The sequence below is a fragment of the Musa acuminata genome, chromosome BXJ2-3 (genome assembly GCF_036884655.1).
Source record: "Musa acuminata AAA Group cultivar baxijiao chromosome BXJ2-3, Cavendish_Baxijiao_AAA, whole genome shotgun sequence".
Classification (NCBI taxonomy): domain Eukaryota; kingdom Viridiplantae; phylum Streptophyta; class Magnoliopsida; order Zingiberales; family Musaceae; genus Musa; species Musa acuminata.
In genome coordinates this window covers 38918562-38945071 of record NC_088340.1, presented here as the reverse complement: position 1 = coordinate 38945071, position 26510 = coordinate 38918562, and the positions used below count along the sequence as shown (strand labels likewise).

The 26510-nt window shown below is 41.6% G+C and overlaps 4 protein-coding genes, 1 long non-coding RNA gene and 1 other non-coding gene across 11 annotated transcripts; 4 read left to right on the top strand and 2 right to left on the bottom strand.

Annotated features, from left to right (window-relative positions):
- Nucleotides 1-1159: 1159 nt before the first annotated feature.
- LOC103978995 (oxygen-dependent coproporphyrinogen-III oxidase, chloroplastic) lies at nt 1160-5623 on the top strand. Its single transcript, XM_009394983.3, has 8 exons — nt 1160-1849; nt 3094-3169; nt 3542-3636; nt 4039-4122; nt 4551-4638; nt 4918-5042; nt 5129-5227; nt 5325-5623. The coding sequence occupies exons 1-8, from the start codon at nt 1286-1288 to the stop codon at nt 5391-5393; spliced, it is 1200 nt and encodes a 399-aa protein (XP_009393258.2). The 5' UTR covers nt 1160-1285; the 3' UTR covers nt 5394-5623.
- Nucleotides 5624-6549: 926 nt separating this feature from the next.
- Nucleotides 6550-11390, top strand: LOC135608137 (uncharacterized). Of its 2 annotated transcripts, none has more exons than XM_065100657.1 (2): nt 6550-6845; nt 8261-10096. In XM_065100657.1, exon 2 carries the CDS (start codon nt 8318-8320, stop codon nt 9893-9895), a length of 1578 nt encoding a protein of 525 aa, XP_064956729.1. In that variant the 5' UTR covers nt 6550-6845; nt 8261-8317; the 3' UTR covers nt 9896-10096. The 2 variants fall into 2 exon arrangements, with proteins under 2 accessions (XP_064956729.1, XP_064956728.1); XM_065100656.1 differs by lacking the exon at nt 6550-6845 and adding an exon at nt 10835-11390 and having other exon boundaries at nt 8170-9910.
- TRNAA-CGC (transfer RNA alanine (anticodon CGC)) lies at nt 6575-6647 on the bottom strand. The gene has a single exon. It is a non-coding gene; the product is annotated as a tRNA-Ala (tRNA).
- A 533-nt stretch (nt 11391-11923) lies between the features above and the next one.
- Nucleotides 11924-17495, top strand: LOC135608136 (vacuolar-sorting receptor 6-like). Its single transcript, XM_065100655.1, has 15 exons — nt 11924-11941; nt 13711-13797; nt 13909-14242; nt 14564-15256; nt 15342-15430; nt 15518-15587; nt 15687-15770; nt 15851-15927; nt 16013-16094; nt 16187-16269; nt 16362-16425; nt 16505-16633; nt 16786-16889; nt 16964-17069; nt 17159-17495. Exons 1-14 carry the CDS (start codon nt 11939-11941, stop codon nt 17063-17065), a joined length of 2001 nt encoding a protein of 666 aa, XP_064956727.1. The 5' UTR covers nt 11924-11938; the 3' UTR covers nt 17066-17069; nt 17159-17495.
- A 233-nt stretch (nt 17496-17728) lies between these two features.
- On the top strand, nt 17729-21485 carry LOC103978998 (uncharacterized). Of its 2 annotated transcripts, XR_001977355.2 has the most exons (3): nt 17729-18143; nt 19098-19241; nt 20862-21485. It is a non-coding gene; the product is annotated as an uncharacterized LOC103978998 (long non-coding RNA). The 2 variants fall into 2 exon arrangements; XR_010485431.1 differs by lacking the exon at nt 19098-19241.
- A 1308-nt stretch (nt 21486-22793) lies between these two features.
- Nucleotides 22794-25447, bottom strand: LOC135585245 (myb family transcription factor IPN2-like). 4 transcript variants are annotated; one of them, XM_065100654.1, is made up of 7 exons: nt 25094-25447; nt 24885-24961; nt 24747-24804; nt 24589-24652; nt 24404-24476; nt 23682-24337; nt 22794-23308 (listed from the first exon to the last, which is right to left on the bottom strand). In XM_065100654.1, the coding sequence occupies exons 1-7, from the start codon at nt 25257-25259 to the stop codon at nt 23299-23301; spliced, it is 1104 nt and encodes a 367-aa protein (XP_064956726.1). In that variant the 5' UTR covers nt 25260-25447; the 3' UTR covers nt 22794-23298. The 4 variants fall into 4 exon arrangements, with proteins under 4 accessions (XP_064956726.1, XP_064956722.1, XP_064956723.1 ...); XM_065100650.1 differs by having other exon boundaries at nt 23167-23308; nt 24404-24473; nt 25094-25401; XM_065100651.1 differs by lacking the exon at nt 22794-23308 and having other exon boundaries at nt 23606-24337; nt 25094-25401.
- Between the last annotated feature and the right edge of the window lie 1063 nt (nt 25448-26510).

Genomic DNA, 26510 nt, shown 5'->3' with positions numbered 1-26510 from the left:
TCGCTTTCCCAGTTGTTTTCGAGTGAGGGGGCGACGAAGCAGCGTCGCTTACCGCCACGTGGGAATCGCGGAATGCGTTTCCATGGAGCATCCCGATCGCTTACCCGGTTGTTTTGGAGTGAGCGGGAAACGAAGCCGCGTCGCTGCCGTGACGTGGGAATCGCGGCCCCATGGGAATCGATGCTTCCGAGCCGGGCGGTGCTGACCACTTACGAGGACGGTGGCTCGGAAGAATTCTTTTACGTCCTATCGCTTGAATTAAATTTAGGCGATTTTTCTGTGAAATTTCCCCTTTTCGTTTTTCTCTCAGAAGCTATCTCGTATTTTCTGTTTTAAGTAATATCTAAAATATTCCTTATCAATCCCAAATAATACTGTTCATAATCCCATACAGTGTTTTAACTATAAAATAAAAATATTACAAAATTTATTTAAAATATTTTAGAAATCATAACTTCAACCACAACTTCAATGTTAAAAATTTAGTATTGTAATAATTTATGAGTAAAAACAATTAAAAATTATAATTAATCATGATATTTTTAATATTTTTAATAGTATTTTTAGTATATTAATAAAAAAATATTATAATGCTATTGAAGAACACTATAAGTGAGCTAAATAAAATTAAAACACACTAAAAATCAGTCTATATATCATACAAGGATTCAAATAGATATTTATAATAGTTTATTATTCATATAATTTAAAAATACTATAAATGACTTGAATAAACTCATAATCTCAACTAAACCAACTACAAACCTAAAAAAAGACATCTTACTAATCTATAAATAATAATAACAAAAAATAATATAATATAATATAATTTATAATGTTTTCAAATAACTTTATAGTGCTCTCAGCACTACAAGTAAAAATACTACAACAACTATTAATGGAGAAAATATTGATAAGATTTTTCTTGGTATTATTCGAATTAGGGATACTATTTATGAAAAAAGATATTTAAAAAAAGTGAATTTTTTGAAGAAAAATCACTGATTAAATTGAAATTCTAATTCATTTATTTGAGTTAATTATGCATATACACATAAATGCAAAAACACCCTCATATAATAATTGTTTTACAAGAAGGCCTAATGGGATCCTTATCCGAAATAAAATAAAGCCTACCTTCTCTTCAGCTTAGGGTCACCGCTCTCCGCCTCCTAAGCCGCCGACCATTGGCGGTGACCGGACCCCCCCTCTAAGCTCACACCCATCTTTTCGACTCTCAACTCTCACCACTTCTCCGCCCCTTACGACTTCTTCCTCCTCCGCGATGGCCGCCGCCGCCGCCGTCTCCTCCAACTTTATCTTCCTCGCACCGAACACCTGCTCCTCGCAAACCCTTAAGCCGCCCTCCCTCGTCCCCTTCCGGCGCGCTGCCTCTGCCGTCGCCTTCCCCCGACTCCCCCGGCTCGTCCCAGTCCGTGCCTCCGTCGCCATCGAAAAGGAGACCCCCGAGAACGAGCGGCCCGAGACCTTCCTCCGTTCTGCCGATAGCCCCCCTGGCGACGCTGCCGCTGCGCCGACTACCGTTCGGGCCCGCTTCGAAAGGATGATACGGGAGGTTCAGGACGAGGTGTGCGCTGCCATTGAGGCGGCCGATGGCGGCGGGACGTTCAAGGAGGATGTTTGGTCCCGGCCGGGCGGGGGCGGCGGGATCAGCCGGGTGCTGCAGGACGGGGGGGTGTGGGAGAAGGCCGGGGTCAACGTGTCCGTGGTGTACGGGATGATGCCGCCGGACGCTTACCGGGCTGCCAAAGGGGAGGCCAAAGCTGCTGGTGAGGATTCTTCGGTCAAGGCGGGGCCTGTGCCATTCTTTGCCGCCGGAATTAGTTCGGTATGTGCCGGAAAGTTGACTCAAGTCGCTACCTTTTGTTCCTTTGGCAATTTGTGGGCATTGTAGTGGAAGTGGGAATTTAGCAGTTAAAGAATCCAATAAGTTCTTTGCTTTTAATCACGACTTTCGAGTCTGGTAAATCTAAATGGATTTCTCATACTTAGACCTCTGATTAAGGGATACAAGTTTAGGAATGGAAGAACCCTAGACTGCATTCTGTGTGTGAGTTGAAATGAATGCTTGGACAAATTGTGTCTCAAAATGATACTCCTCTCTTTCCTACCATTTCCGAGTCTTGACATGAAAAGATGAACATAATATAAATAAATTTGATAGGAATTTGGTTGGTGGTTTGATCATTGTCTGTAACCACTAAAGGGGAAACATTAGATCATCCAATGCTTAATGGTTTGATTTTTTGTCTTTTTATGTTTGTTATTATGGTGATTGCAGTGAATGGTTTGAAATATTTTGCAATTTAAAGGGTCCACCATTTGCTTGTTGTATTAGTCGTTATAAAACTGACGATGAACCGTAAAAGCAGGATTAATTAGGTTAGAAACAAGTATCAAATACGTTGACAGGAAAGTGGTGGAGACTCGACATGTCCTGTGCAACTGTTCTATAATAGGAGTGGCTCTTCGATAAAACTACAAACAAAGGGCTTGCTTTTGGCTCGACTGGCCACAGTTCTGCAAGAACCTAAATGATGTACACAGAAATTCCAATAGACATAAGTCTTGTTAAGGAAGGTAGATTTATGGAAAGTGCATGGTATCAAGTGCTTAAAAGTCTCCAGAATTATGGTTAAGGCGTTTAAGTTCTTCTAAGCATGGCAATTCAAATTTCATCCTTGCAGCGACCGCTTGTCATCTTAGGTCTGTACAAGCTACATGGTGCATAAAGCATAAGATCTTTCCAATAATGCTATAGTTGATCCTCACTTTTTGTCTGTTGATATCTGTCACCTAAGGTTTTGTGACTTATAAGGGCTGTCTTTACTTTTTTCTGCGCCTAGAAGGTTTTAACTTTTATATATTATATAAATTATCCTTGTAAACACATGGGTTTCAGGCAGGTAATTTACTCGGTATTATATAGAGATTGCTCATCTCTTCTCGGAGGCACTTAAGAGTTGTACAAAAATGTACCGGGTGGATTAAGCTATTGAACTGTCCGAGTAAATTATGCAGAGGATGGTTTACATGGACTGCTGTCTAAGCTGTTTGATTTCTGCTTTGTAGGTTTTACATCCGAAGAATCCATTTGCCCCGACATTGCATTTCAACTATCGGTACTTTGAAACTGATGCACCAAAAGGTACCTAATCTAAAAGTTGTTTCCACAGTAAACAATTATATTGGTCAGCATTTAGATCCATGCATGGCTACCATGTACATGTATGCCATACATTTAGAGGCATGGCATATGTACGTGATGGAATTGGTATGTTGCCGAAATACATGACTGAATTGGTTAAAAGAGCATCAAGAATGACATATGGACATGTATGCCATGTATGTAGATGAATGCTTATTTACATGCATACACATGTATATATGCATATGAATATGCGTATTACATTGTTATTTTATTCTATTTCATCTTAGCTCTCCGCCACAATTTATAAACTACTACATTTGGTGAAAAATATATAGTTATTTATCATCTTATACTTTTATTTGCCTGTAGATGCCCCTGGAGCACCTAGGCAATGGTGGTTTGGTGGGGGTACTGATTTCACTCCTGCTTACATCTTTGAAGAGGATGTAAAGCATTTCCATAGGGTATGTTGGATTTTTAAGCGACCAACATTTGACATTATCTTTTGGGCATCTTAATTATTTACATCTGAAATTACAGTATAACCCAAGCAGATAAGTAAGGAAATGACTGAACAAATGTTCTGTAAAATTTTGGAAGCGAACAAATTGAAACATAGTTTCGCTAATCTTTCAGCAGATCAGTGTGTTTATTGGTTAAAAATTTTGTTTTCTTAACTCCACCAATTTGTTCTGTGTATAACCTCTTCGTTTATGTTTCTGTGTTATCTATGTTGGTCAAAAGAAAGGTTGGAAACATTTGAAGTAACATGTTTGATAATAGAACTTATTCATTTATCATCCTCTGAATTAGCTCCACCTGTGTAAGTTGAAAGTTTTCTAATATTAGCTTAATTGTTTTATTAGGCCCAAAAGCAAGCATGTGATAAATTTGATCCAAGTTTCTATCCCAGATTCAAAAAATGGTGTGATGATTATTTCTTCATCAAGGTATACCTCTCTTCAACTTCAGCATACAAGCTAAAGGTCTTCCTAACCATAGGTTTCATTGCCGAAACTGGGGCTTATGGTTTTGGGAAATTTTACAACCTGTCTTATGCTTTAGAAATAAGGTGTTTTATTGCCATTTGCCTACTGCATGAAATATAACCATTCGGTGGTCATGACCTGATCATTATGTTTTGATTCATTTTAATGTTTGCAATGCTGCTGCATGCCACATGGAGTGTGAATTGCTAGTAACAGAGACGCATGAGCAATGCATACGAATGCTAATCCAAGATAATCGTATCCTTTTAATGCAGCACATAGCAACTTTTCTTTTAGAAGATTCTTTTAATCCAAGTCTAAAGGTCAGATAATTCACTTGCAGCATTTCAATTTCTTACTTTAGTTAATGGTTTGATCTTTTTCTTCAGCACCGTGGTGAAAGGCGTGGGCTTGGTGGCATATTTTTTGATGACCTTAATGACTACGACCAAGAGATGCTTCTTGCTTTCTCTACTGGTAATCCTGCACTCAATCTCTTGTGCCTGCTCTAGCAGGAAGCAATCAAGAGAAATCATATGTTTCAGAAGCTTTTACTGGAAAGTTTGTCCAACTCTTCTTTCTTTCTGCATCGTTGTTCATCCAATGTTATTTGCAAACAAAATGATCATTCGTCCAACTCTTTTTTTTCCAATCGTTGTTCATCCAATGTTATTTGCAAACAAAATGATCATGGTTAATTCAATTAGATTTATATAGAGTTGGTGCAAAATGTTCAGTAACCTGTGTTTTCTTCAGAGTGCGCAAAGTCTGTAGTTCCAGCATACATACCGATCATAGAACGAAGGAAAGACACACCTTTTACCGAGAAGCACAAGGCGTGGCAGCAATTAAGAAGGGGACGTTACGTAGAGTTCAATCTGGTAAGCGTAGAGGAAAAGAGAAATCTATCATGCTTTTGCTTTTGTTTTAGAGTTGATTTGGATCGAACATTATGCCCTTTGTGTAGGTTTATGATCGTGGGACAACATTTGGATTGAAGACCGGCGGACGAATAGAAAGCATTCTTGTTTCTCTTCCGCTAACAGCTCGGTGGGAATATGTTCATGTACGCTCATCAAACCACACACCCTTCTGTCTCTACATATAGATCTTATGCACATTCGCATAAATCTAATCGATGAATGGAATGAGTTTTGCTGCAGCAACCAAAAGAAGGAAGCGAAGAGTGGAAGCTGTTGGATGCATGCATCAATCCGAAGGAATGGATTTGATGTCGGCCAAACGGCTAAGCAATCTAAGCTAAGCCCTTTTATAGCGTTGAGAAAATGTGTGCAGGTTAGGAGTTGTGTATTGAGTTATGATTACAATCAATTCTAGAATAGTTAATGGTGGTCATGTTCATGGTTCGTATTATCGGTCCGTACCGATATACCGATCAACTGTTAGTATGGTATGTATTGAGCTATATCAAGCATATTGATACGCGGTATATTAGGGTTTACATATGTATCATTTGTATTGATCTTTTGTCGGATTGGTACATATCGCTGATATCGAGTGGTATGTTTCCTACGTTAAACTTCGGTCATGTTAGATAATATTTAATTTTTTTTTGCATCAATAAAAGCTAAAATGCATAAGGGCAGCCTTTCTGACTGTCATTAGCTCTCCACCCCTCCATTCACATCTGATCTTTTCTCCCTCTTGTCATCAAAATGACTCTAAAGAGAATGAACCAAATGTTGTCCTAAATAAAAAAATTTTAAAATTTAGAATAAGATGCATAATGAACGAAGAACTATCCAATTGTATTTTGATGAATAAGAAAAAAAAATATTTTGATATATGAGAAGTCCATATGCATATACTATTCATTTTTTTATATTTGAGAAAGCATGGGATAAATTATATCCCTTGTATCATTAATTGATTTATTTTGTGTTGGATTAACATAATTCTTTTAATCTGGATAAAAGTTTATGTTTATAATATTTAGTTATCATAGTATATATATATATATATATATATATATATATATATATATATATATATATATATATATATATATATATTTGTTTATTTCGATTAAAAGTTGGTGTTCAAATTCAAATCAGATTGAACTGAATCGAACCGAATTATATTTGTTGTTTATTTCGATTAAAGTAAAATAGTCAAAACTGAAATCAATGCGAATATATCTAATCGAACCAATTTAAAATCGAATAATCAATTTATAATCGAATAATCAATTTATAATCTTAAATAATTAATTTTTTTTAAATGAATCAATTGAATCTAATCGGAATCTTCATGTAATTGGGCGACACAATAATATTTATTTGAATTGATTTGATTAATCAATTTGAATTGATTATGGATATATTATATCTTTTAAATTAAAATCGATTTGAACCGTTTAACAAAAATCAAAGAAGGATATTTCGAATCAAAATGGAGGTGCGGGGAATCGAACCCCGTGCCTCTCGCATGCGAAGCAAGCGCTCTACCATATGAGCTACACCCCCGAGATGAAACTACATTTTAGAGAGCATTAACCGGCAGCTAGGAATCCTATTTCGACCACCAGGAGAGCAGATGGCGAAGTCGCGGCGGCTGAGGACGTTGAGGAGAAGAATATCTGGACCGTTCTACGAGGAGGAGGAGGAGTTGGCCAAGCTCGCCGCCCCCAAGCTCCCAGTCAAATCCCTCCGCGCCGACCATGGGTGAGTCATCGACACCTCTCTCCTCCCTCGCCTCTTATTATGTTTTCCTGGTAGATCGGCGAAAAGAGGGCTTTTATCATTCTTCTTCATAGACTTGATCTCAAATATGTATGTCGTGATTGACACTCGAATGGTCGATAAGCAGCTTTTGTTGAAATCGAGGAGGTATAGGCAACGGAATTGTATCAACTGCTATGACTCGAGGTGCTTGCCAAGACTCGAGTTCCTCTTAATCAAACTCAGTAAAATCGACAGAAGAATCTAAGATCAGATCAAAAGTAGCAAATAACAAAGAACCCGAAGACGACGAACCTTTGTGCTTCAACCATGAAGTCGAACAGGCCGCAGCTCTTGGGATAGAGGAGGTTGAATCGTTCACACTAGCGAAAACAATAAGACGTTTGGAGCCACAATCAAATCGCCAGTAACAACATTAGAAGTCATAGGAGGAACAATCATTGAACCTCCAAGGCCAATTGTAATTGATATGATCTCAACTTTCAATGTTGTTGAAACTCTACCAAAACTCACGATCACAAGGGTGAGAGGTTGGTCGGGAAAGATTTAGGTTAAAAATTATACGAGAAAAGTCATAGGTTTCTAATGATATATTTTGGGTCCAAGATATATCATAATCGATGCCACATCACGCTACAGTCGGGTCAGCAAGGGCAACACCCATATACGCTAAGTCAAAATCCTGTACTAAGCAGTCACCCCCGAGCCACGAGTGTCTCGACTTGGGAATCATCATCTAGTGAACGAAGACGACCTGCCCACCAGCCCGGGAACGGAGAGACGTTGCTTAACGTGAACGGCACCCGGATCAAGAAACGCTAATCAACACCCCATCGCAAGGGTCCGGCCTACCTCGACGCCCAACTCAACTGACAGAAAACTTCCTACATCGACCTGTGGACCGAGCCATGTTGACCCATCAACCATAACAGAAGACCTCGTTGCTTCTCTCACAAACAGAAGACCTCGTTGCTTCTCTCACAAGCAAAAAAATTAGATAAATTTATCTTGTGAATCAATTATACGATAAATTAGCCTTTTGAAATATGATAAAAAATATTTTTCTTAAAACTAAGAAAAATTATTTTTTTTTCGTAAATTCGCTCATCATTTTACGCCATCGGACGTAAGCATGCAAAGGTTTTGCATTCGTTGTATTATATATAAATATAAATATAAATATAAATATAAATAAATAAATAAATAAATAAATAATATATATATATATATATATATATATATATATATATATATATATATATATATATATATATATATATATATATATATATATCGACTTTTTGCTGGTAATTTTCACGTAAAGAATAAAGCGATCGATTCCGCTTCCTTCATTGGCCACCGTTCCGGCGACGAGGGTTTCTTTTCATCTATGGCAGGGGCTTGAGATCAACGACGGGAGCGACAACAGCAGCACCGGCCAAGGACGAGGCTCCATGGAACAACTCCTGAGCATGGGCTTCTCCGAGGATCTCGCCTCCGAAGCCCTCGCTGCTACCGGTGGCCACTCCCCGCTCGCTGCCGCCGACTGGATCCTCACCCGCTCCTCCTCCTCTTCCTCCGTTCCTCCTCCGCCTCTCCCTCCCTCACAATCCCCCTCCACCCAACCCTGCCTCGAGCGCTTCTTTGCCTCCTCCTCCGCAATCCCTAAAACCCTCAATCCTTCCTCCTCCTCGGCCCCTAAAACCCCCAACCCCTCCACCTCCACCTCCTCCTCCTCCCCCTCCTCCCTCCCCATAAAGCGCCGCCATCCCTCCGCCGCCGCCCCTCTATCGGACCGGATGCGCCCGGGCACCCTCGACTCCATCGTCGGCCAGGACCACCTCCTCGGCCCTTCCTCCCTACTACGCTCTTCCCTCCTCCCCTCCCTCGTCCTCTGGGGCCCGCCCGGTTCCGGAAAGACCACTCTCGCCCGTGCTCTCGCCGCCTCTCTCCCGGGCTCCCTCTACACATTCGTCCCCCTCTCCGCTGTCTCCGCCGGCGTCCGCGACCTCCGCGACGCCATCGACGGCGCCCGCCGCGCCCGCTCCCACGGTCGACGCACCGTCCTCTTCGTCGACGAGATTCACCGATTCTCCAAATCCCAGCAGGACTCCTTCCTCCCCGCCATCGAGGACGGCTCCATCATCCTTGTCGGCGCCACCACCGAGAACCCCTCCTTCCAGCTCACTACTCCGCTCCTCTCCCGCTGCCGCGTCCTCTCTCTTCAGCCTCTCAAGCCGCAGCATATCGAGGCTTTACTCCGCCGAGCCCTCTCGGACGCCGAGAAAGGCCTACAGGTCACTACTCAAGCTCCGGTGTCTGTCAACCAAGAAGCCATCGACTTCCTATCCCTCCATTGCGATGGCGACGCCCGTGTTGCCCTTAACGCATTAGAGATTGCGGCGACGCTAGCGGCCAGTCGGAAACTACATGACAACAAGGGGAATTTGGCAGTCACCCTCGACCAAGTGAAGGAGGCGATGCAATGCAAACACCTGGCGTATGACCGGGCTGGCGATGAGCACTACAACCTGATCAGTGCCCTTCACAAATCAATGCGGGGGAGTGATGCAGATGCAGCCATTTACTGGTTGGCGAGAATGCTAGAGGGAGGGGAGCAACCACTTTACATCGCCCGCCGGCTTGTCCGATTCGCGAGTGAGGATGTGGGACTCGCCGACCCTTCTGCACTGAGTCATGCTGTAGCTTGCTATCAGTCATGCCATTTTCTTGGGATGCCTGAATGTGATGTCTGTCTAGCTCAGTGCGTCACTTATTTGGCTCTGGCACCTAAGTCAGTTGCAGTGTACCGGGCACTAGGGGAAGCGAAGAGGGTGGTGAAAGAGTCAAGTGGTGGGAATGAGGGGGTGCCATTGCATTTGAGGAACGCTCCAACAAAGCTGATGAAGGATATGGGATATGGCAAAGATTACATGTATCCTCCTGATCATAAAGATTGCTCATCGCAGACTTATTTGCCCCCATCGCTCCTGGGGCACAAGTTTCTTGATTGGCCACCACAAGATGAATAGCAGCATGGAGGCTGGGTATGCCAAGAAGTGCACATTTTTGTTCATTTGGCTTTTGGTTCACTGATGATCTCTTTTGAAATATACTATGAATTCTGTTTTCATTTTGTTTGGCAAATCCGGGATCCTACATCCATTTTCCTTGATGGGGGTAATTTGCACCATACAAAGTTATACTACTTTTATCGCTCACTTGTTTGGTTATGTGAATTGTATTTGGCCTTAATGTTTGTAATATCACTGCTGTGAACCATCTATAATTGATCATATGATACTTGTGGCACTTTGTAATAGTAGCTGCACACATGTTAGAATATAGAAAAGGACCTTTACATACTTTAATAAGAATGTAAAAATGACAGTGGGGAATTGAGTGTCTAGGAAAGGTAGATACGTATTTATTAGTTTGGTGGTCAGGGTTGGGGATGGAAGGACAACTAATTTAATCATACATATGGTAAAGAAAACAGATGAATGCTACCATTTGCAGCAGCTTTATGATTGTTTCTTTTTTGGAATACTTGATCAGATTTTCTTGGATGAATATCTCCCTAATATAATTTTGTGATTGCGCTAATGATATCAAAAAGCTTGGGCAGGTAAGATTGAAAGTTGAATATAAGAAATAATTAGGGACCTTCATCTGTGACATTTTAGAATCTGATTCTTGTATTGTGATGATCACCTGTTATTGTTTTGTTAACTAACTTTGCTAACTCTATAAATTTTATTTAGTTAAGTTTGATTATATGCATATTAGTAGCTTTGATGCATGATTTATGTATTTTTAGGTCCTTAACTATTATTAAGTTACAGTTTTTTCTTCATATGCTAGGCTAGATGGAAATAAAAATTCAATCTTTTGCAGTTTATTCTGATGTTATTCGTTGACCTTGTGAATCCTATATTCCTATTGTTCATTGTATATACATAAGTTTGCAGGCAACTAACTATCAAGGCACATGTTCCTTAGCATGCCACAATGATTCAGAGAGCTGGCAGCAGAACAGGTTCTGCATCCAAACCTTATAATACAAGAGGCATAATGAAAAGCAAAATAACTAGGTTTTGCATTTTCTTAAATAGTGAACTGCAGAGTTATATAGTTTGTTGCAGGTGTTTTCTATGTTGTACCTTTTCTTTTACCATTGATTAATTTTTTATGTGCATTTGAAATTCTGTCAAGCTTGGGCATAAATTGTCATTTACATGACGGTCCTGGTCTCAGACGAAGCAGAGGAAATAGCCTCAGACTTCACTCAGATTGGTGCTCTTATCAACAATATTGGATTGATCCATTCCCTCTGTGCAGGTCCTTCCCCTACAACAATGGGTTTCCCATAGAGGTGTTTATAAATGGAAATTTTGTTGACATGCTAAAATGTGTTTATCATGATTTTGATTTCCATGGATGTTAATTTGGTGGATGACCACTTAGATGTGGACTCATGATCTTATTCATCACAGCATTTTTATCTACTAAAGGACCATATACTGATGACACTGCTTTCCGTTTTCTGGTCGGACATTTTTGATGGAAGACCATTCTGAGTTAGTCATACATAAACGGTATATTCTATGGTTGGTTTGTGTCATTTTCGTCACTAACTTATCTGCAGCATGCTATTCATTTGATTGATGCTAAAAGAGCATACACTACTGCTGGTGGTCCAAATAACGTGAGACTTATGAGTTGCAGTCATAAACCAGGCAAGATTTTGCAGATGGTATTGGATGATTCCTTTGGAGAACAGTAATCAAAGGAATGCTTACAGAAAAAAGGAAGGTAAGATCAATTTTACTTGAACCTTACGCTTTAAATGTGTGACATTTGTGGTAGACACCTCACTTGCAATCAAGCAAAATGACTTTGTTGCACCTTTGTTGTAATTTATTGATCTTTCTACATGAAGAATTGTTATTTTGGACACTTTGCATCAAATTAGATAGCCTTAAGACAAACTTGAAACTCACTGCAGGACACTGGTCAGGGCTCTCTCGTCTGCAATCAAGTCAGCCTTTGGTGGCCTTCAGGAACCTCATACAATGGTTAGGACTATTACCAATTCCATCTAGCTCTCTGTTCACTAGTATTTTTTTAACATGGTTTCAGTTTCAATACATTATTATTACCTGTTGTGATTCATCAAAATTCCAGGAGAAATTTCCAAGATGGTGGTATTAATAATCATCATCTTCACTGCCTAGAAGAAGAACATGGTAGATTCTTTTTTTTTTTTACATATAATCCATTAAATAATCTGATGATTTCTTTTTTAGAAGGAATTGCTTATTTGACTATGATATATTTTGACATGGTCTTAATTACAAGACAAAATTAACGTTTTGACAAATATAAAAAAATGCAACAATGTGCCTTTAAAAATGGTTTCATTTTAGGGTTGTTCGATTAGATCATGAAAACGATCGAACTTCTATCTTAGGTCATTTTTTAGATCTTTGGGTGCTATCTTAGCTTCACCAGAAATGTCTCTATAATAAATATATAGAGCTCAAACTTATCTATAGCTGAGGTGTAAAACAATACAAGTGCTGATAGGGGAAATGCTCATCCCAATCAAAGCTGGACACTGTTCCTGTTAGTATGATGTCAGCGTGTGATGTGGATATTAATCCAATATAAAATTTTTTATGATATTTTATTTATATTATAAATTTTTTTTTAATTGGATCAATCATAAAAAAATTATAGGATCACGATAATTAAGGTTACTAATTTGATCATTTATACTCTGTCTTGTTACTAATTTAAGCGTTCGAAGATTGTATTAGAACTTATCTGATCTTAATCTTTTGGTAGGTTGACATCAAATCATATATCTAGATCCCTTTGATTGCTATATATATATATATATATATATATATATATATATATATATATATATATATATATATATATATATATATATATATAGGGGCCTCCTTAAACCATTAGAGTAGCCATCGAAGACTTCTTAAAGTCAATCAACGTTTTGTCCCTTTTTCTTCGTAGAATAAGAAGTTAGCGTGGGTGGAACGCACAAATTGAGATCAAAGTCAATGGCTGCACCATGACCGGATCAAAGTCTACGATTGATCTCTAATGATGGTTGAAATTAATATGTTTTCAGATATTCTCCCTACTCTTGTTGAAATTAATATGGTACATTAATTGTGTGCCTAATATCTTGTAATATAAACCTCCAAAATAAACCTACTGGTTTCTGGTACACCAGATCGAAGCCCAATTGTTTAGTGGACGGACGCGATCGACCGGATCGTGCTTTAATATTAGCGAAAGCTGCAGTCGCAGCTCGTCAACGCTCCTGGAGGGAGGAAGACCTGTTACCTTGCCTCGTACTCAAGGAGCCGACCGTGGACTTCCGAAATGACTAAAATATACATGACACACGCATCACATACTATGTAATCTTCGCCTTAATGTGAATCATGGTGACTCTTAAGATTAATTATATATATGATTTCATCTGTTCTCACAATTGAAATTATCATGCAAAGTGTAGAAAGATTCTTCCACCAGAAAATGCCATAGAGGATAACAAAGACTGGCTAAAGTAAACGCGTCACTGAGATGACATGGCAACTTGTTTGACGGTTTCCTCTCATGTTATCATCAAGATTATTACTGGCGGATTGCTTTGTGGGACAAATCAAACCCAGCCAATTTTGATGAGGGCGAAGATGATGATGTGATGTTGATGATTTTGATTTCTTCTCTTTCTCTGTTCCTTCTTGTGAAGGAGTTCGCGGTGCTGTAGAAAAATCTGAGGGGCATTCTTGTTATTTATGGTAATTAGGAAGGACAGCTGAGTCGACTCGTAGACTTCGTCAACAATAATAACGGTCACTTTCGCTCCTCTCACGTCTCCCCTGCCTTCGTGGTGGTTGGTTGGCTCTTCAACTCTTCTTCCTGACTTCACCTTTCTTCCGCCAGCTGATGAATCCACCGTAGAATAATCGCTTATCTTCTCTTCTCTAAATACTTCCTCATATAGGCCACTGCTGGTCCTCTCCTCTATCTCTCTACGGAAAGGATGGCGAGCCTCCGAGAACAGCTAGCGGTGTTGGCCGTCCTACTAGCAGTGGCGATCCGGTTGGCGACCGGCCGGTTCGTGGTTGAGATGGAAAGCATCAGCGTCGTCTCCCCGACGTCTCTCCGGGGGCACCATGATGCCGCCATCGCCAACTTCGGCGTGCCCAACTACGGGGGCACCTTGACCGGCGTCGTGGTGTACCCGGACAAGGGGAGAACGGGTTGCAACGCCTTCGGCGGCGGCCCCTTCCGGTCCAAGTCCGGAAGACCCGTGATTCTACTGGTCGATCGTGGAGGTAAACTGCGCAATCAATTCTTGTGCTCTGTTCTTGGATTGTTCTTCACATGTGTTTGTTCTATCTCAATTTGATAGACCCCAACTTTGTGATAGATTGTCTGAATCACTCTGTTCTCATTGATGAACATGCACTTCGTAGTAGATCTCTATTTCTTTTAGGCTCACATCTCTGGTTAGCTGAAACAAAAAGGAAAGGGTAGCTGTGCTTTCATTTTCTTTCCGGCTGATGATTCTAACAATCTTTCGTTCAAAGCAAAGTTTATTAGAGGGCCTATCACCATTAGCGATTAATCGTCTTCTTCTTCTCCATTTACTGTAGATTGCTACTTTGCTTTGAAGGCATACAACGGGCAGCAAAATGGTGCTGCCGCAGTTATAGTCGCTGACACCATCGACGAGCCCCTTTTAACCATGGACGCCCCCGAAGAAGACAACGACAACGAGTACGTAGAGAAGATAAACATCCCCTCTGCCCTCGTCACTCAAACCTTCGGCAACTCCCTCAAGGAAGCCTTGGCGAAGGGGGCCGAGGAGGTGGTGGTCAAGCTGGACTGGACAGAGTCCATGCCGCATCCGGATGAGCGGGTGGAGTACGAGCTTTGGACCAACAGCAACGACGAGTGCGGCGACCGGTGCGACGAGCAGACGGAGTTCGTGACAAACTTCAAGGGCCACGCGCAGCTCCTCGAGAAGGGAGGATTCACGCGGTTCACGCCTCACTACATCACCTGGTACTGCCCTGACGCCTTCAAACCCAGCCGGGAGTGCAAGGCGCAGTGCATCAACAACGGGAGGTACTGCGCCCCTGATCCCGAGCAGGACTTCCGCGAGGGGTACGACGGGAAAGACATCGTCATCGAGAACTTGCGGCAGCTCTGCGTTCACAGAGTCGCCAACGACAGCAGCCGGCCGTGGGTTTGGTGGGATTTCGTGACGGATTACCACGTCAGATGCTCGATGAAGGAGAAGAAGTATAGCAAGGAATGCGCTGAACATGTTGTCAGATCTCTTGGTTAGTGGTGTTGGGTTTAATCGAACTCTATTCTTCCTCCATTCTACTCTATGCATGAAGAAGTTCTTCTCCTCCGATGCATTAGGATTGCCTTCGGACAAGATCTCAAAGTGCATGGGTGATCCTGAAGCTGACGTCGATAATGATGTCCTGAGGACGGAGCAATTACTTCAGGTGCAGCACACTTGTTTAGCTAAAGTTCTTAGCTTAGATTTCGATAGACAACCAATATTTGTCTGATATCCTTCTTATAATTTGTAGATCGGACATGGAACTCGCGGAGACGTGACTATTCTCCCCACCTTGGTCATAAACAACGTTCAATATCGAGGTCTCGCTCACAATTCATTGTTGTTCTTCCAAGCTGAAGAGGACTCATCTTTTGTTCTTCCCCGAGCTAAAATAATCTATCAATTTTACTGCCGCACAGGAAAACTGGAGAGGACTGCCGTGCTGAAGGCAATCTGTGCAGGATTTAAAGAGTCAACCGAGCCTTCTGTTTGCTTGAATCCAGGTTTTCATTGCATTCCATGATCACACTCATCTAAATAAGCCTCCTGTTCTTAGTTTTGACCGACATCATTTTGTTTCCAGATATCGAGACGAACGAGTGCCTCGATTCGAATGGAGGATGTTGGCAGGACTCAGAGTTGAACATCACCGCTTGCAAAGTAAACTGAAGCTTTGAGATGTTTTTATCCTGTTAAGCAGAAGATATGATCTCTGATAACATTGTGTTAACTCTACCCCAATCAGGATACTTTCAGAGGCAGAGTCTGTCAATGCCCTGTCGTAAACAATGTCCAATTCCAGGGAGATGGCTACAATTCTTGTATACGTAGGCACTTAATCTTTCATCATAAAGCCTTGTTAAAATCCCATCGATTTGTGCTAATCCATGAGTTACCTCTTGTGTATGTTGGTTTCCAGCTGTGGGTCCTGGAAGATGTGCAATCAACAACGGAGGCTGCTGGTCTGACACAAAGAATGGACACAACTTCTCTGCTTGCCCAGTAATGTCAAATCTCTTCTCTTCTTTTCATTTCTCCTCACCTTCATTGTCTGAAGCTTATGTTGGTCATAAACATTCTCTTGATGCACATAGGATTCCGACTTGACGGGTTGCCGCTGCCCGTATGGATTTCATGGCGATGGTTACAAATGCGAAGGTACTTCATTCTCTTCTCGTTGTTATCTTTTGCACTGAATCCACAGAGAATGAATGCACATCTTGTTTTAATGCGATAGATGTGGATGAATGTAAGGAGAAACTCGCCTGCAACTGTCCCGAATGCTCATGCAAGAACACATGGGGTGGATATGACTGCAAGTGCAAAGGCAACCTGTTGTACATCAAGTCCGAGGACACATGCATTGGTAAGGACAGTTGTATTGCTCACTCGCTTTCCATGAATACAAAGAAGATGAATTTTCTTCTCTTTCTCGATTCATTTAAAGTTTTATGTGCTCTGTTTCTTCCACGTCTCCTGAGATCAAAATTTTCTCTTCTGTCTGCAATCATTGTGCAGCTAAGAGTGCATCAAAATTTGGGTGGCTTATGACCCTCTTCATCTTGGCCTGTGTGGTCGGTGCTGGAACAGCAGCCTATGTGTTCTACAAGTACAGACTCCGGGTAAGTCTGCGTTAGAAAACCTAGCTGTGTATTCACATCACTGCTACGTGACTGCTAATGCTGCTTTCTCGCAGTCTTACATGGATTCTGAGATCATGGCCATCATGTCACAGTACATGCCTCTCGACAACCACAACAACGAGACCCGACCTCTACGAGAGGATACAGCAGCTTAACGAGGTCAGGTCATTCTTTGCTTGTGTTTTCTCTCCTCCCAAGTCTTGTCTGTGATCACCTCTCTATCTGACATTTCTTGGTTTCTTCTGCAGAGGAGGATTACATGTCGATGTAGATTCATCTACAGGTTTAGTTCAGAGATTAAGGCGAAAGCAGTCGTTTACACACACAGATTTTTCTTTTCTTTGTAACACCAACCCCCCCCCCCCCCCCCCCCCCACCCCACCTTCTTGTGTGATAGCTAGTGTGACACACAGTGGAGAGAAGACAGGAAAGAGAACACCAATTGGCTTGTGTAATACAGGAATTGGAGGGGGTTGCACTCAGTTGCTGTTGTTGTGGAAGATGAAAAACCAGCACACAGCAGTGTGGTGTCTAAAAATAAATGCTGGATGTTTTTAATAGGAAGATCTTAGTGTTTGTGTGAAATCTTCTTTGATGGGATAACTGACTCGTTAACTTTATCACCGTCGATCTTATAAATTTATTTATATTTCTTTATATATCTAATACGAGACTAAATCGACGGATATCGAAACATTATAAAACTATTTATATTTTTTTATCATATTTAATATGAGATTAAATGGGTGTATCAAAATAGGGTTAGCAAAATTAAGTTTGGAGTCATCTATTGCTGCCTTTTCTCCGATCAATGTGGAGGTTCTCGTGATTAAGAGTAGAATGGTTATGTGGAATGATTAGTTGTGTTGGTTGCATTAATTAACATAGGAGATCGAACTAAGTATTATGCCATAGAAAAATTAGGCTCTGAGAAAAATGATTTCCAATGCTATATGATGGGAGGTCAAACCATTCAACGTCTGATCTAAAAGGACCGATCGATCAAATTTTTGCGGCTTTTAAAGCAAGGATGATCACTATCGCACCAATAAATCTGAACGATTTGATGGTGCCATGGGGTCATGCATTTGGGCCGCTGAGGAAATCTTCTTGGTTTATTTCCGGTTCGTTCCCGGCCCATTAAATCCCTAAGCGGTAACCGCCTTGCTCTCTTCCGGCTCCCCCATCTCCCCGAGAAACCAAGAAGGCCGCCGGTTCCGGCTTCTCTTCTCGGTAAGGAAGTTCTTTTCTTCGTTTCTCCCTCATTATCTCGTCGAATCCATTGTTTTTTCAGTTGAAGAAGGTTTGTTGAATTGGGGTTGTGTAAAACGAAGATAAGGAGATCGATGTTGTGTAAAATGGTGTTCTCGACTAGAATAGATATGTTGGATTTCATCGTCGATACTGTCTGATAACGTCCCTAGTTGGCAGTTCTTGGTTGGAAAATGTGCAAGGATGCATTGCTAGTGTAGTTGAAGGATGGATGGATGGATACATTGTAAGAATAATTCTGAAGATGGTGGTAAGTATGTCATTTCCTAGTCAAGAAACAACAGCTACAAGCACAATTGTGACAAAATAGAGATATGTTGTCTGTTCCGAAGTTGCAGTTGTCTGAATTCTCGAAATCACAAGCATCTTTTTCTTAGTTCTCCAATAAATACCATAAATAAAGTGCAGGTGGATGGAAGCCAACGTGTTCTTGAAAAACGTGTTCTTGAAATGCACAACTCGCACACACTCTCTTTCTAAAGTGAATCAATACACCAGTGGAAAGATTAGAAAAGATTCTGATGCTATGTTGTTGGCAGTTACTTAGACACTTCACTAAATTTGGCTTTCACTGTTACAACTGGCTTATATTGCTCAATGTAGTAATGAGCTCAGAGCCTCGGATGATGCTTTTCTGAAAATAAAGGTAGATGTTATCCAAGATAATTGTTATAATGAATGTGACTTGGAATTGCACTTATGGCCTCCAGATAAGGGTAGCCATGTTTGATCTCAATACGAGTATAATGTTCCTTGATTCCTGTTGATTTCCCATGGAGGCTCTTGTATGAGTTTTGCAGTGCAGTTCTTACATTAGTATTATGCGAATGGCCACTGCTATTGGTTTTTCTTGTTTCATTTGTTCTGTGATAAATTCATTGATACAGTGAATTGATTGCTAAGTATTCAATTCAGTCATTGGCTTGGAGTCTGTCAACATGGTGGGATAACAGAGGTGTCTGTGTTCTGTTCTTCACCAGGTCAGCACCATGATGAGGCATACTAACCAAACATGTCCAATGGGATGTAGTACCTGGACAAGGTCTAATATGGTGCCAGGTAATTTAAAGGAACCACTTGAGCTATAGAAGCAAACTGAGTCTAATTAAAGCTTGTGCAACACCGTCAGTGCTGTTCATGAGAATAGTCCCAAATCATCAATTTGAGTATATACTCTTGGAGCGACTATTTTGTCAGCACTTCTCTTAATCAACATGAGAGTCCTTGTTTTATGTTGGCAAGATTTTCTGCTTCTGAATGATATCTTAGCGCATTTCTGACGTTCTTGTGATGCATCCGGATGGTGCAGATGAGATGCAGCACAAAAAGTGAATGGTTCAATATGTATTTAGTTATCATATTTATCCTAGGTCCAACAAAGTCAAACTGGTTATCAATTGCCTGACACAGCCCTCCTACTTTTTCAGGCTCATTGAGAGGTGGACTTCTAATGCTTATACGAGATATACATTTATATGCATTTGCGTGTTGGTCTGGTGGGGTTATATTGAATTAATGGTAAACATACTAATTCAATTAATTTTGTAGCAATGCCAGTATTTGTGGAAATTAAAATGTCTACCAAGATATATTCCGAGATAAGCGGAACTATTAATAGGTATAAAGTGCCTAAATAAAATTCTCAACTCTATGGTCTGCTTCATGTGTCATATCATACTATTGTCTTTAAAATATATCATCCAATGTTGTAGCTTGGAATGACATCAACTTTTTTGTGTGATTATTTCTTGATATATTATGTATTGTCAGTTCACTTATTGTTTGATCTCCTACATCAGTTCTTCCATCTTTGATTTTGGATGGCAGCATTTGCCTGTAAATCATGTATCTCCTTTTGCAATTACTCTGGAACCAACACAGTTAGTTTGGTTTCATCTTCAGGTTGGCCATTTTTTTCTGGCACTAATTGCCTGGTGATCATGTAGCTGTTTTCTTCAAGTCGTGTTTCCTTGATGAGTGTTGCATCAATATTTATAATGCTATTATTTTATTTCATCATTTCTCTAGAACTTCCAGCTTAGAGTTGGAAGGGCTGCATTGTTGGTTGAGTTGCCAATTGTTTTCCTAGATCCTATGCCCAGTCAAAGATTCTTCTGGTGGCCCCTCTTTTCACCAAGTGCTTTCAGTGTTTTAGGCCATGTAAGACAGCCACTCAAATTATCACTAGCTCCTTAAGCAGATGACTTGACAAAATGCCTTTCTTGTAACCCAGCTCTAATTACATTGCATATATTGATTTAAGAGTCCCAGTAAGGTCAATCTGGTTGCTTGGCTAGTTCATGGAATGCTTGTTAAAGATGTTCTGTTGCAACTGCAAGCTACCATAAGACGAGCTGCAGAAACCATCTATCAGGTACAATAAGTTTGCATGTTACCTTGTCTGACAAAAAAATCCATTCACTTTTGGTTTGCAACTGTTGTAATAGAACTATTTTCAGTGATGCAAAGTATTTTGTGTTGTACATTTATCATTCCATTATGTAACCAACTTAGGTAATCCATTCAGCTCATGCTAATGCAGCACATAATCTGATAATCATGGCTTGAACCCTGATTGTCTTCTTGTTGGTAAATGTATTTTTTGCATTACTAATATGAAAAAGAAAATCATGCTGTCCTTATTGTATTTTTGTTTGTTGGTTGCTCCGCTCCCTGTAGAGCAAGCCGTTGTTGGGAAAAGGGTGTATATGACATGACTTTCATACCATGCAAAAGGACGGAGCGGGATCATGGTGAGACCCAAATGCCAGTTGACGGTGGTGGTGAGGGAAACCACTCCTGAAGAGGAAGCAAAGATTGCCAAACTCCAAGTCAGCAGGAAACTCACAAGGCGCGAGAGGCAGCTCCCGAAGAAGAATCAAAGATTGCCAAGTTCCAAGTCATCGATTTCAAGAAACTCGCAAGGCGCAAGGGGCGGCTCGTTTCACATCAGCTCTATAGAGACCACACCAAGGTGGGATAGGAAAGGGATGGATGCTGCTGCACTGTCATACTGCCATGATTGTGTTCTGATGTTTTACATCATGGACAAAATTTGGCATGTTTCGACTTGCACAGCGATCATCACAGTTCGAAAGAAAGAAAAAAAAGGAAATAATCTTTGTAGCAGCAGCTTGTTTGGCTGCATTATATCAACCATGTTTGTATCTCTCGTTTTTTTTTTTTTTTTTTTTTTCATGTTGTAGTTAGATATCATCCTTGCCAAGCAAAATGCTGTAGCATTTTTTTACTGATACAGGGTACCCCTATTAGATGTCATGATTTCACTTTTGAATTGTTTGATATGGCCTATTCTACATGAAATTTTGACCTAAAAACTTGTGATATACTCTTGGAATGAGTTGCATGCCCCTATTAGATTTCTTGCTATGTTGATGGATTTTTCCTTTTAGTTAGGCCCTTTTTGTTTTTCCAAGTAATATCAACATGTTTCACATCTTTTTGCATGCATGCTTATGTAATCTATATATTTTTTCTTTCTTTTCCATTTTGTTTAACAACACATGAACACATTTAGGGTTCTAAGATGACCTCTTTGAGAACAATAGCAACGCATCCGAAAAACTTTTTTATATTATTTTTGTGACTCATCAAAGGAGTAAAAGTTGAAGCAATTTGATCTTTTGCAGTCGATGGTTTGCTCACTTTCAGGATTGTGACTGCATTCTTCAAGCAGAGAAACATGTAGTGTTTCACTGCCGAAAACTTGTCTCTCCTATCATGCTGTAAAAGTGATTCTATTTCAGGAAAAGAAAATCTATTTCATTGTATGAGTCAAAATATTACTTCTGTCAAAATAAGCCCCCTAAAGATATTAATAATAAAATGAAATTATAATATAACATATATTTTTATTTAAATATAAATTATGAGTCAAAGGAGCGATCTTATCATTGTTGCGGTCCACATTACATCGTATTGATGGAAATTTTGTGCATTGGGACCAACTCGCCAACTTGGAAGAACTGTTCGCTTTCGTTTTAGCCTCCGTCCTCCCAACGCATGGGTTGTTTCATGGATGCTACGAAGAACTTTAACGTGACTACCACCGCCTTCCGCTGCAACCACCGCATCGTAAAAGATGACGAAGCTTCCCTGTGCCTGATCGTACTTTCTTATCCCAAATCCTTCTCTTTTCCCTGTCTCTCTCTTTCGCTCACGCTTTACCCCACACGCCAAAGCTGTCCCTTCTCTCGGAGACTGAGACGGCGCAGTATCCGAGAGGCGCTTTGGTCTCGTCCCCGCGGGTGATTTCCACTGCAAAAGGAGCCTCAAAACACTCCTCCCATGGCCACCGCGACCTCACCGGCTTTTGGCATTTTAAATGCCCACCCCCCACCACCTTTGCCTCCCTCCCAAGCTCCGCCACAGAGAAGCTTCCTCGAGAGCCTGACTCCTCTTTGCCTCCTGTTCTCTCCCTTTAGCCTTTGTCCCTCCCACTCTTGCTCTTTGAGTCGGAGATCTTTCTCTTGCTCCCTCCCTCCATTTCTCTGAGACCAATAAAGGCAACTGCACCACCTTCTCTCTTCTTTTCTCCGTGACCAACACAAAGGAACGAGAGAAGAATTAAAATAGGAAAACTGTTGGCTACTAGAAACCATTTTTATATGCTCTTACATGCACTAGATCGTCATGAGGTGGAACAGTAGTTGGCAGTCGGTGTTCTTCTAATGGAATGGGAAAAAGAAAGAGAAAGGAATAAGAGGCGATGATGCTATTTGTCTGCCTCAGCTCGAAAAAGGAAGCCCCGTCCATGTCTGTGGATATGTGCTGTCGTCGTTGGCATCGATATCAACCTCCGCAGGTTATTTGCTTGTAACGATGGTAGGAAAGGGTCATGCACTGACTCTCAGGAGAATCAAAAGAATGAACCAACAAGAAGAGGGTTGGAAATTGTGTTAGATCCAGTGAGCCGCTTGTATCTCTTTTGCTGCTTTTTAGAGGGGTCTCCGAGCCACAAGTCCTCCTCCGAGAATGCTCCCAGTTGTGGCTGTCCATGGGTAAAGAGACACTCACGTACTCTTCCTCATCATAACATGAAGTGGGGCAATGCTTCGATCTCTCCGACTGGCATAATACCGATGTATCTATCATCTTAACAAAATCTGCAGAAATGGAAAACCGGATGCAAGCATGACAACACGAGTAATCCAGTTTCGAGAAAGGTGTTGGTCTGACATCATAGATTTGCGTTGCTACCGTAGTAATTAGCGATACTTAAATCGACATGCAGCAGTGAGGATCCTTACGAGTTCTCTTAGCTCGCTCACAGGATACAGGAAAACCAAGCAGTGACGAACATGAGTGTCATAAGGTGCTCCTCATATATATATATATATGTTCTCAGATAGATAATCTAAGTTTAGTGATGGTGATGATGATGATGATGATGATGATGATGGTAGACAAACCTAACTCAATAGCTCTTATTTAAGCATGATACCGTTAATCCTTGTTTTGACTGATAGAAAACCTCACCCATATGACAAGTTCCTTGCTTGGGGCATTGCACCGCCCGTGATCATGGGATTCATCATCTCCATGGGAAGAGGATCTCTTCTCGGAGACGGCCTGTCGAGCTTGGAAGTTCCTCCATCGTACTTCTTCTCCCTAGAGCTGTCCATCGAGAGAATAGGCTTGGCCTCGTAAACATTTGCTATGGAATCCGCATCGATGCCGGTGTCGATCACTGACGACGCTATCTGAAGCTGCTCGCTCTTGGATGGTGGTGGTTCTTCCTGTGATACGATGCATGCCGCAGTCGATCCCAGTTCTTGTAGGCGTAGGTCGTCAGCCCAAATCAATGGACCCTTCCCGTTGGAATGGTACGGATTAGACCTCTTCTTGCTCATAATGCTGTCGTCGGTGGGGAACAACCCGTCGAGGGGCCTCTCCAGTTGGTGCTGCATCTCCAGCTGATCCCCACCGTATATGTGGAGGTCTTGGAGAGAGGGGTAGCTCACTGGAGAACCCATTTCTTTCACGGCACCCATGTCGGGAACTCCTCGACTTGCTTGACCTTTGTAGCCACCCGAAACCATGCTCTCGGCCGCGAGCGTCTGGTACGCTCTCTCCAATATGTTCTGCATGTACTTCCCGTGCGCCTCGATCCGCATCTGAAGGTGTTTCTGCACCTGTTTGAATGAAAGCGTGAGAAGAGAAGATAGGTGATGGGGTGAGCAGAAAGCAGCATGTCTTGCCTCTAATTGCTCGTGCAGCCTTCTGTGGACTTCCATCTGCATCCGGAATGCATCGTTCATGTGCATGTTCCTGCTATAAGAGATTCAAATCCACAACCATCCTCAATACTAAATTCATCTCCTGGAAATAGAGACAATTACTGAGTTGCAGGTTTAGGGAGTTGGTCATTATGCCGGTGGCTTACTCGTTCATGTTGCGACCCATTATCGCCGATGAAGAGGCCGAGTTCCTTTGTAGTTCTAGGGCAGCTGCAAACCATGGCAGCGATGAGCAAGTAGAAGGACATGATTAGATTGTATTTATACGAAAAACAGGAAAAATCGGTGATATTAAAATTCTCACCGTTCTTAGCAGACTGATCGTTGAATTCTTTGTGTGGTTGCTTTCCGAGCCGGAATTTCTACGATTGAAAGCATCAGAAACAGAGTTAAAATCTCAAGTATAGAATGTAATTGAACATGTTGCTATTGGAATATGTACCTGAAGATGGCTCTTAAGGTGGTAGAGAGTGAGACCCTTAACACCCATGACTCTCATGATGGTCTTTGGTGTGGCCTCTGCAGAAACAAACATACCATTCAGAGACGGAATAGAAAGAGAAGAGATTGTGAGATCATGTGAATTGAGTGTGTGTACGTGGGGAGGAAGAGAGAGGGAGAGGAGGAAGAGGAGGAGGAGATGGGTAGTACTGTCGGGTCCTCCGAGCTGGGTGACGGCATCGACAAAGCGATCATGGAGCTCGACGGTCCACCGAAGGCGGGGCTTGGGATCGGTGGTGAGGACAAGGCCGGAGTCGCCTTGGACACACATAGGCCTCTCATGTGAATTCATAGTTGGCTTCTTGGACGGGAACATTCTTTTCTCTTTCTCTCTCTAATTTTCTATCTCTCCTGCTGTAGAACTGAATCGAGATTCAAGAACAAAAGGATGGCATATATGGAGGAATAGGGTGCGGTTCCTGCAGAGTTGCCCTGAGCTAAAACACACTCTTCTCTCCTCTCTCTCTCTCTCTCTCTCAATCCCTCTCTGGTGAAGCCATGGCTTATTGCTATTCGATCGCCTGTATAAAAGCCACCCAGTGGAAACCCTACTTTGCCAAAAGATATGCGTGGAGAGAGAGAGAGAGAGAGAGAGAGAGAGAGAGAGGCTATATTATTCTTCTCATGGATCATCACTGGGAGACTTTTCTCAAAAACAAGGAACAGGATAGACCCAAGGGCAATCATATTAGCCCTACCTCCTCGAAATTATACTTGTAATCACTGCAGCAATCTGCGCCCCTGTCTCTCTCTCTCTCTCTCTCTCTCTCTCTCTCTCTCTCTACATACTTTGATATCTCAAGTCCTGTATAGAATGTTACCGGTAAAGTAAACCTTATACGCCCTCCATAATCTTTATACTTTAACTCGGTACCTCAAAAGAAAGGTATAACAATGATTAAATTGACCATGCATCGACAGCTCCAGATTCATCCACATTGAACATCCATTTCTAGCAGTAGTAGCACATATGTCCTCCGCCTTTATAATTGTGTTGCATGGATCAAGGACAAGTGGAGTACGGAGTTTGAGCTTGCCATGATGTGTGTCATTTGTTTAGCCAGCTTGATCGGTGGATGGATATCCGAAGACCCGAGTCCCCACCGCCGGTGGTTGGGCATGGAGAGCAGCATCATTTCACTGAGCCCCTCGAGTGGTGGCGTTGCTTAGTGGAGTAGAAGATTTGCTTGGCCATGGGTGTGTCGCTATATCATTCCAGACAACATTTAATAGGTCAAATCCATTAAGTTGACACAAAAAGGGGGATGGGATGGGCGGGGTGGGAGAAGATAGGCGAAGGTTTGAGGACAACCAAAAGCACTCTTCGTCTTCGTCTTCCTCTTTCGTCTCTCCCTTTCTCTTTCTATCTCATGAACCGAAAACGCACACCATTTGCCCTATACCGCAAGCGAATATATGCTTTCTTCTTTGACAAATACCAAAGATTCTTCAGAAAAACTTAAAGCTGAGGACGGCTTCGACGACTAATTCCTGTCGATCGATTTGATTGATTGATTAGCTCTCAGATAAACCAGTAAACACACGAATCATCAACTTGTATGCTAAA

Excerpts from the sequence above, each read along its gene's own strand:
- LOC135608137 (XM_065100656.1), top strand. The coding sequence starts at position 8,318 with ATGGAACAACTCCTGAGCATGGGCTTCTCCGAGGATCTCGCCTCCGAA.
- LOC103978995 (XM_009394983.3), top strand. The coding sequence starts at position 1,286 with ATGGCCGCCGCCGCCGCCGTCTCCTCCAACTTTATCTTCCTCGCACCG. Across the intron at positions 3,637-4,038 it reads ATGTAAAGCATTTCCATAGG|GCCCAAAAGCAAGCATGTGA; the intron begins GTATGTTGGATT and ends TTGTTTTATTAG. Across the intron at positions 5,228-5,324 it reads CTCGGTGGGAATATGTTCAT|CAACCAAAAGAAGGAAGCGA; the intron begins GTACGCTCATCA and ends GTTTTGCTGCAG.
- LOC135585245 (XM_065100654.1), bottom strand. The coding sequence starts at position 25,259 with ATGTTCCCGTCCAAGAAGCCAACTATGAATTCACATGAGAGGCCTATG. Across the intron at positions 24,962-25,093 it reads CCAGCTCGGAGGACCCGACA|AGGCCACACCAAAGACCATC; the intron begins GTACTACCCATC and ends TTGTTTCTGCAG. Across the intron at positions 24,338-24,403 it reads GGCTGCACGAGCAATTAGAG|GTGCAGAAACACCTTCAGAT; the intron begins GCAAGACATGCT and ends TCATTCAAACAG.
- LOC135608136 (XM_065100655.1), top strand. Across the intron at positions 13,798-13,908 it reads TCTCCCCTGCCTTCGTGGTG|GCCACTGCTGGTCCTCTCCT; the intron begins GTTGGTTGGCTC and ends TTCCTCATATAG. Across the intron at positions 15,771-15,850 it reads TTCTGTTTGCTTGAATCCAG|ATATCGAGACGAACGAGTGC; the intron begins GTTTTCATTGCA and ends TTTTGTTTCCAG.